Source organism: Peromyscus eremicus, chromosome 2 (assembly GCF_949786415.1).
Source record: "Peromyscus eremicus chromosome 2, PerEre_H2_v1, whole genome shotgun sequence".
Lineage (NCBI taxonomy): Eukaryota > Metazoa > Chordata > Mammalia > Rodentia > Cricetidae > Peromyscus > Peromyscus eremicus.
Window position 1 is genome coordinate 17,064,743 of NC_081417.1, and position 10,057 is coordinate 17,074,799.

Here is a 10,057-nt window from a genome sequence, read left to right on the forward strand (position 1 = left end):
GGTTCCATCCCGAGTACTGCAAGATAGAAGCAGGTCTTAGAAAGCTTAGTGGTGTGATGCTGCAGCCACCTGATACAGCACTTTGCAGCAGAGCTGGTCTTCCCGAGGAACTAGAGACACATTTTACTCTGGAGATTAGCATTTCAGTGTGGCTTTCTGAGGTTCTGGTTCTCCTGCAGGAAACATCCCTGAGAGTATTGTCAGAGTTGGTCTCCACCCCCTGCCCTCGCCTCAGTTAGATGGGCCCACACAGGTGTGCTTGCATCTCTCCATGCACAGAGACATCTGTGCTCTGATTCATGAGGTGTTTATCTTAGCATGTAAATCTCAGAGGCCACCACATTTCTGCTTTTCCCTTGCCTTGCAAGACGCCACATAAAGCTGGCAGCTGGTTTTCCAGGGTCAAGGTTTCCTTCTCCTGAAGCACAGTTGAGCCCCCAGTTCCCTGAGTTGCCAGGGAGGCTACCAGTGGGGAAACACTGTATCCAAGTAGCATTGTTATTCACCCAGTCTTAGGATTTCTTATTTTTCAAGACTGAATTAGATATCAACTCATATGTTCATTTCACAAGTGTTTTGTTTGTTTGTTTGTCTTTTGAGCATCTCATCTCTGTCAGGCTAAGAAGCATTTATCATCAATAAATAAACCAGAGATAATTCCCTTCAGGTTGCTGAGGTAGAGTGGTATTCTAAGATTAACCCCAAATTCCGTTATTAGGGATACTGAATGGATATTGTGGAAAGAGATAAATCTCCAGAGAGCTCACTACTGCTTTGCCATATCCTGTCTGGAGCAGGGGACAGAATCCATCTCTCTCACAGTTCACTGCTTTCAATACTGTGGTCCTGTAGTTTCTTTGTGATTCCTCTTAGTATCCAAAAGAAGAAAGCCTCTCCCCAGAGTAGTGTATTTATGTCTAGCCATGACAGTATCTGTGGGAGAAGGACAGAAGTTGGGAAATAGAGCTTGGAGTTAGTATAGACTGGATAATTGATTACATATGAAAACAGCCAAATCCAAGAAGAAGGCATTTCTATGGTAAACAGTGGAAAGAGCTTCAGCCATTTTCATCAGTGCCATAGCCGCTGCTGACAGGAAATTGAGACAACAGGGACTGAATTGAGAAAATTCAATATTTCTGTGGGAGCTACTGGAGATGTTTCCCCTTGCTTGGAAGTGCGGGTTAACATGGGTGAGGAGGGCGGGCGCCGCCACTGCCTGTGAAGAAGGGAATATATTGAGGTGCGGTCAGTGTGCTAGCAGTGAAGACTGAGTCAGGAGGGTGACTGGGCCTCTCCTGATAGAATGGAGAGGTAGTAGTGATGTGAACAAAGTGATGAGTGGCCATCAGCCAAAGGCCCTGGTAGGAACCAGATAGCCCACCCAGAACAGCCTGCGGGGGCCAGGGCAGGGCTTTGTGTCCCGGTGGCCTCTCCTAGGGGGGCTTGCCTGGAGCTGTGGCCCCCACCGCTGCCTGCTGCTCCTCCTTCTCTCAGGCTTCAGGCCCAGGAGCCTCTTTGTGAGGCAGGGAGTGCTGGCCAGGAGAGGGGCAGCAGTTGGAGGCGTAGGAGAGGCTTGGCTGGGGTGCAGTTGGAAGGTCAGCCTGGGCGAGGTCCTCGCTGAGGTCACACTGAGGCTGAAGTCTTTGGGGTTGTCCGGTTTGTCTCTGTAGTTCTTGAAGCTGTGGGAACGGTAACAGCTCCCACGTTTACTAGATTTTTACCTTCGTGAAACATTCACCCGGTGTCTCTCCTCCTTTAGAGTTGCTGGAACTGTGGCCGGAAAGCCAGCGAGACCTGCAGCGGGTGTAACACAGCCCGATACTGTGGCTCCTTTTGCCAGCATAAAGACTGGGAGAAGCACCACCACATCTGTGGACAGACCCTGCAGGCCCCACAGCAGGGAGACACGCCTGCAGTCAGCTCCTCAGTCACACCCAGCAGTGGGGCTGGGAGCCCAATGGACACACCACCAGCAGCCACTCCGAGGTCGACCACCCCGGGAACCCCCTCCACCATAGAGACGACGCCTCGCTAGACCTAAACTCAGACTGTCAGAGGAAAGACGCCGCAACCAACACAAAAGCAATTCCTCATCCTCAGATGCTCAAAGTCGTTTTTTCTGTTTGTTTGTTTATAGATGAACTATCTATCTTATTTCAGTACTTTTCAGCAAGAGAACCTTGGAGGCGGTAGTAAAACACAGAGGGCCAGTAACGGGTCGTAATGACTTACTGTGGATAACAAAGATATCTTTTCTTTAGAGAACTGAAAAGAGAGGAAAGAATATAACGTGAGATGCTAGATTTGACCTCCTCCCTGTTATTTTCAAGTAGCTGGGATTTTAAACTAGATGACCTCATTAACCAATGCTTTACCAAACAGCAAACCAAGAGATTGCTAATTGCTGTTGAAAGCAAAAATGCTAATATTAAAAGTCACAGTGTTCTTTATATACAATAATGGAAAAAAAAGGCAATCCCTCAAGGGCATGAGCGTTGGATACAGCAGTAGACATTTTAACAAGAAGATGAATGGCGTCTGTGGGTTGCTAACTGAACTTTGAAGACCCGCTACAAAACGTGCAGATGTGCAGCAGATTGGAAGGAGACACAGATGTTCGGTTTTTTTTTCCTGTTTCTGAAGAGAAATAATAATATCCAGGTCAACAGAATGAAAAATGAAAGATGATTTCCAGTGGGATGTATGACTACAGCAGCAAGAAAAAAAAATGCCATAACACAAAGGCTCCTTTTATATGTATAGTCACACACACACACACACACACACACACACACACACACACACACTCTTAAGAGACTCAGCCTGCAGTTAATTAGCATTCTGGCAGCTTCCAACTCAGCCAGCTGCCCTAAATAACCCTTCAACATTTCTTCACTTTTGCAAGGTTCCACAGAGTAAGACATTGGGTCTATTCCAGCTCATTCATTTTATATTGAAAACTAATTTTAAAAAATGGTGGCTCCAGCTCCTTTCCAACATTTTTCAGCCCCACCCTGTTTGGATTTTTAATTAAAATCTAGTAGTTCTCTTGGTGTTATAACACTTCTGTCCTGTGAGGTTTCCCAATGGTGTTTTTCTTGTAAATGTGTTGGACAAATGTGAAGATGCATTGTAGTTTATCCATATGCCCACATTTAGTCTCTTTACTCCTAGTTGGTGAGAAACCTGTATCTTTCTATGCTGCTTTTATATCTGTATGTATTAGTGATATTTCTCTAGTAGTTAAAAAAAAAAAACGAAAAGAAAAAAAAAACCTTTTTTGGTTGTCCTCAAGAAAAGACAAGAAAAGACAAGAAAAAGCTATCTTTTGGAGCTGCTAACTCACTCTCTTATAGGATTTGTTTCCTGGAAACCAGCATGCTTCATGGAATGCTAGCATATGGGTGTTTTGTAAGAGGGATGTACATAAATGTATTTTGCACTGTCACAATGACTCCCTAGGCATGCTTTTTTTTTCAAACAAACTTTTTAAATATGCTAGAGCCATTTCACCAATTTTAGCTGTAGCATAGAGTAGTAGTGGAATTTTTCTTTCTTTTTTTCTTTTTTTTATGAAAAAATTATTAGGGACTTTTTTAAAAAAAATAAAATAACAAGATATCCTACTTTTAAAAAAAAAGGACAGTGCATGCATATTGCTGTAAGGTTGTTTAAGTATTTCTAATTTTACAAAAAATGAAATCATTAGAGCTCCAAATGCTGAGGTGTAGACTGACAGCTTTAACCCTGCTGAGTGCCAGGTTATACAGTATTGGGAAGTCAGCCAAAGACTGATCTGATGGACCAAAACCGGAATTTTGAAAAGCACCAGGAATACTTTCCAAATGATCAGCAGGTTAGAAATGTTCAGTGTGAATCCATTAACCCTTCGTTGTCCAGGGTCCAGACCAGAACTACTTGTTAGTTTTGAAACACAATAGCCCAGGATGTGGTTGTGTGCTTTAAGAGTGGGCAGTGCTGCAGGCTGTGTAGACAACCAAAGTTGACAAGGCTGGGAAGACACTGCTCCACATACACATACACCAGGCATTTCCGTACAAATTGAGTACAATCCATTAGCTTGTGGGAGGGGGGGTTAATGTAGCCCTTGGATGCAGTTTTAAGTGGCTTTTAAGTTATCTGCATAGAGGCGATCCTCATGGGTTTGCTTTATGTCTCGCAAATTTAAGATTTTCTTACAGCATTTCCCCTGTATTTTCATATACCAGTCGGTTTTCATTTTGTTCAGGTGGTGTTGTGTACTTTTTGTTTTTAATGGCCTTTTAGTTTAGGAAGTTCTGATGAGCAAATAAATGCATCTATCTATCTGCATGTTGGAAGTCCATCTGCCAGCACACCTGCTAAAGTGAACTGAAAAGCACATAACCAGGCTCTGAATGGGTTCTATTTTACCATGGTGCTCCCAGAATCCTTTGACCTCATTCCGCTTTCTAGTCTGCTTGTGACACTGGACAGTCCTTTCTTAGAGCTATTATATGTTCGAGGCTACGAAGGGTTAAATAATCCCAAAAATGAGGTATGTCAGACCCACACGTCTTGAGCTTGAGAAGCTGTGATGTATGTGGAACAGCACTGTTATTCTTAACACTAGTGTGTAAAATAAGGATTAGTACAGTACGTCTCATTACTTTTTAATTCAGGGCACCCTGAGTGAAAACAAATACAAAAAAAAAAATCCCTAACTCTGAGCTCTATCTCTAATTCCTCTTCCTCCTTCCCCTCTTCCTCCTCCTCTCCTCCTGTTTTGCTACATTCTCCTCAGTGGCAAAAAGTTTCACTCTACCTCTGACAGCATGTATATTGCACCAGTAGCTAACAAAAACTGGTCTAGTCAAACCAAATGGGCACAAAAGAACCAGGATACCAAAAGTTAAGCTCATACAGCTGCAAACCATATCACTTCTTGGTAACAATGCAGACCTCATAAACCTAAAAAAGAGAAAGAAAAGAAAACTTTTGTTACTTTCCTTTTTTGCTTGTCACTTATATACAGGCTATGTGAGAGTATTAATTTGTAGGTATTACACATAAAAATTATCTTCATTGGATAGAATTGAATGGTGGTCGCTGATAGAAATAGGGCGTCCTCTATCTCTTATCTCTGTCTCTCTTCTCTTTTCTCTTTCTCTTTTTCTCTGTCATAAGACTGTGTGTGACAGGGCCTCCTGTCTTTTTAATTTGTTTCTTAACTTCTTTGTTTTTTTTTTTGTTTTTGTTTTTGTTCTTTTAATGTGTAGGTGCATGTCTTGGGGATTTAAAAATTTCAAGGCTGGTTTACTTATGCAAAGCATGCCTATGTCTGGAATACTTAGGGAAAGAAAGCGACTCCATGTTGTCCGAATTCCTCAAGGGACAGAAAAAAAAATTGGAGACTGTTGAAATGCAGATTTGAAGTAATTTTATTTTAATTATTTTGGGTTCTGCGACATTATTGTGAAAAATTAAAGTTGTTGTGCAATACTTAATTCAGACATGTACCACAAGTTAAGGGTAGACTAACACTGGGGGCGGGGCTAGGCATCATGCTTTTGTCAGCATACTCTTGAGCTTTTAAGTCTACTATGTCTGAACTGTGGTTTCTTGTTTATCCTTTTTTTTCCTTAGTTGGACTGTAATGTATGGTCTGTCAACCTGTGAATCTTTAAAGTATGATTCAGGTATTGTTGTATTCTTTACTGTGTAATAAAAATGCTTAAAAAAAAGTCCGTATTCTGTCTCCCTTGTCTTCACTGTGTGCCAAAGCTACCACTCAGGGACTCTAGCCTGGGAAGTCAGGCCTTCATGGAGCATGCCTAGAGCCTATTCAACTATAGAGTATGTTTCTAACATGCGTTGGCTCATCCATACCTGATGAGACGATGTTTCTGAGGTCATAGTAGTCAAGTATAGACAGATATTCCAGTCCTCCATAGGAAAGGATAGCTTGGTCTAGGGGTCATCTTCTCCAGAAAGGTCCATTTCCCATCTTCTGAGGCTCTGGCTCTCAGCAGGTTGTGCCTATGCACAGACAGCATCAGGACACATCTACTGAGGCAGACCTCTTCCTCTGCCTGTTGCCAGCATGGTCACATTTGTTTCTGTACATTTGTAATACACAGTATGGTGTGTCCAACTTGTTTCTGAAACCCATGTTATCTCATTCATATATATATATACATATATAATTTTTTTCATGTGCTGGTTATACAGGAACTGAAGAACCAATCAGTCTTCTACCTTAGGAACCCAATCAATTTTCATGTAGTTTTCACAACACATTTTTTTTAAAGGAATGTATATACTACATTGTAACAGAATTTCTCATTTGCTTGGGAGAGTCCACTGTGGGCTAAAAACTAGTTTAAAAGAATTAGGTGAAATGTATGTGCAATGCCTGAGTCTGGAGAGATGTCACACAGATACTGGTGAGTGGGAGGGTGACCTAGGACCTTCTGTTCAGTGTCCTTTGTATGCCAATTAGGTCCTTATCCCTGTCCTGAGACCTGGCTTCTCCAGTTGATCTTGAGAAATGCAGCTTATTTTACAGGGGGATGGGAGAACATGGAAAAGCATGGACAGTGACTTTCTTACCCTTGTAACATGAACAGGCTGAATACTTAAGTTTGTAGTGGAAATCTTTTCTTCCAAAAACCAGACCAGCCTGGCTCAACTTGACTTTCCTTATTTGTCCAAATATGTTTTCTTTGTCTCTTCAAAGTGGAACAGACCAGAAACCAGAAGACATGGAGCACAGAGCTGAGACCCCTTGAAGTAGCCCCTTTATAAAGAGTCCTTGAAAACAGCTATGTGACATATTTGTTTAACAGGATATGCTGGACAAATGGGAAACGAGTTTAGTATAGAGGAAGGATGTGAATAAAATCCTGCAGCTTCTGGGGGTGAGCACTGTTTTTTAAAGAATGTTATTGATGTATTTGATAATATTAAAACTGTCTACCATGAAAAGAACACTAAGCTCTTTCCCCAGAATGGGAGGGGAAGAAGGGATCAAAGAGGTGCTTTTCTGTATGGGTGTTTATATCTTTATTCCAAGGTGAATAAATAAAGTTGTACTTAACCTAAACCTGTCCTCGGTCAGTCTATTCTCAGCCATACTAGAGAAACTGAGTCAGACAAAAGTGGGAAATATATTTTCCATTAAACCCCAGGAGATAGGGCCAATGTTGTTCCTCCTTTGCTTCTGGAACTTTCTGATTTAAATAAGCATTTCTCTAAAACACTCTCAAATGTATATATAGGAAATCTATGGAGATTTCTTAGGGTTGCTATGCTTGACTTACTGTAATAAATATAACAGTTGAATGGGGAGGGGAACTTCCAGTGGATATGAGAAGGAATACTCGTTTTAAGTTCCCAATGCTAACAGTGTGGTGTTGGAGTTCTACACTGCACTGTCAAGAAAGAGTGAGCTATCACACTGTAAGTCACCAACAAACTCAATTTCTGTGTATCAGTGAAAACTAGGAAGATGAGAGCCAAGTTATCCCATGGGAATGTGGGGCAGTGGGAGAGCACAGAGCTGCCTGATTTCCAGGGTGTACCTGCATAAATCAACAGCAACTAGAGTCCTTTTCAGTACTCAATACAAGGTCAGGCACCCAATTAGCACTCAATAAATATTAATTGTGAATACAACTGTGAGTCTGCTGCTGAAATAATGTGGTGCCATTTTCTCAGAAAGAAGCTAGTTGGTTATAGGAACAGGAAGCATGAGGGCAGTGATTTAATCACCTGAGAAAGGGACTGCAAGAAGAACATTAAGCTCTGGCTATAACAAAGTAGAGGCATGATCACTGTTTATGAATACCAGAGTCTATAAACACCAGTGCAGGACAGTCTTTGCCACATGGCCATACGCAGTCATTAGTGACAAACACATATTTAATTGTCACAGTTTTTTGTTAATTTATTCATGCAAGGCTTCACTAGTAAGACATTAGAAATACTTTGTGATTCATGTACATATAGTCCAGACTAGGAACAGTAGCCTAGTTGAGACTTCATGGCCTCTATCTGCCACATAGGGCTTTTTAGCTTTTAAGTTTCCACATTCTGCTTCGTCTTTGACCTATCTTATTCACAATGAGTCCCTTACACTCTGTAATCTCTCATTTCCTCTCCCATACCCACTCTACAAAAACCAAATCTTTGGATATTTTCCTTTACTTCAGGATGTCCCTCATCAGGTCATGCCTGCCTTCTTCCTAAAATCCCTTGAAGGTTCTTGTATGAACAATCTTGAAAGTGAGAGAAAGGAATACCTCCCCTGTAATTATTATGTGTTGAGGGCTGACACATATCTACATGGCAACATATTTACAACTGTGTTCCTACCATGACAATACCTTTTATAATGTGCTCCAGAAACATTGGAACATGTATTTTCTTCAATGCATAGCTGTTTTCAAATTATGTTGTCCCTTTGGACTTCTTGCTTTCCAACATACTCTGGAGTTTTCCTGCTATTCAAATGATTCCTGAGAGATCACCACAGTTGCCTCTTGGCTTTCTGGACATGGGAAAAAAAGAAGCTTTCCTTTTATTTTCTTTCTTTGAAAGCTAGCAGCAACAAAGGGCTGTGAGTGTAGTTCAGAGCTTTGCCAGCATGTATGAAGCCCTGGATTTAATCCCTAGCATCATGAAAAATCCAAACAGCAACAAAAACCTAATCAAATAGTGGCATTATATGATATGCCCCTATATGGAGTTGGAGTTTTCTCCAGTCCTGCTCAAGCCCACTGTCACTCAGACCCAAGTAAACACACAGAGACTTATATTACTTATAAACTGTATGGCCGTGGCAGGCTTCTTGTTATCTAGTTCTTATATCTTAAATTAACCCATTTCTTTTAATCTATAAGTTGCCACGTGGCTTGTGGCTTACCAGCACTTTACATTTTACTTCTCATGGCGGTGGCAGCTGGCAGCATCCCCTGACTCAGCCTTTCACTTCTCAGAAATCTCCTCTCTGCTTATTCTGCCTATACTATACTTCCTGCCTGACTACTGGCCAATCAGTGTTCTATTTATCAATCAGTCAGAGCAACACATTCACTGCATACAGAAAGACATCCCCAGTACCTATAGATACATGTCTATTTTTAAAAAGTAGAAGAAAGTTTTGCATGTTTTCACCATAAATAATAAATGTTTAGGATAGATGATGGCCTTAACTCAATTTGAAAATTGTGTAATGTATACATGTCAAAATATCTGATTTCATATTAATTATATATTAACATGTACAGTTTTGTATTTTATGCTTCAATTCAAAGAATACACTTAATTAAAAATCGATAAAAACTAACAAAACTCATGAATTTCAAGAGCAAAGCAATCTTCCAACAGCAAGGATCACTTCAGTATCAGAAAAAAGTTTATTATCGCTGAGTACCTTCTTCATGCAGCTCTGCCTAGTTACTTTAAGATTGTCTGGCTGTTGAGAGAGGTAAATTGGACTCTCCTAATAGAAGTTTGTGGATTAGAACGGTCTCTGTGTTCCTGGGGTTTCTGTTCTGCTGTTAGAGAAAGATAAACAAATGTTACATAGCAGTTCCCTTCAAGTTTAAAACTTGCCATTTTGGAGGAACACCAAGACACAGGGTTTTATTAAGGAGGAAAAACAGGATGTTGTAAGGAGTGGTTCTCAACCTATAAGTCATGAGCCCATTAGGAGTTACATATCAGATATCCTGCATATCAGAGATTTACATTATGGTTCATAACAGTAGCAAAATTACAGTTGTGAAGTAGCAATGAGATAATTTTATGGTTGGGAGTCACCACGACAGGAGGAACTGTATTAAAGGGTCACAACATTAAGAAGGTTGAGAACCACTGTTTTAAAGGGAAGTAAAGCATCCCATTCTTCAGGGAAGCTCTTGACGCTCAGCAAATAAGCAACTCAAAGGCTTCAGGAAGTTCTTGAAACTGACCAGATTCAATAGACCACTCCCTCCCCAAGGTTATATAAGCAGTAAAGACTGCAATGAGACAGAAAGCTGAGCTGCCTGGATGAAACAGAGGCCAGCTG

At 41.1% G+C, this 10,057-nt stretch overlaps 1 protein-coding gene across 1 annotated transcript in view; it reads left to right on the forward strand.

Annotated features, from left to right (window-relative positions):
- Positions 1 to 3,066, forward strand: part of Runx1t1 (RUNX1 partner transcriptional co-repressor 1) — a 123,132-nt gene extending 120,066 nt beyond the window's left edge. Inside the window, exon 11 of the mRNA XM_059255652.1 lies at positions 1,763 to 3,066. Coding sequence (XP_059111635.1) covers positions 1,763 to 2,038 — 276 coding nt within the window. The 3' untranslated portion in view covers positions 2,039 to 3,066. The remainder of the gene's footprint in view (positions 1 to 1,762) is intronic.
- The last annotated feature ends 6,991 nt before the right edge of the window (positions 3,067 to 10,057 follow it).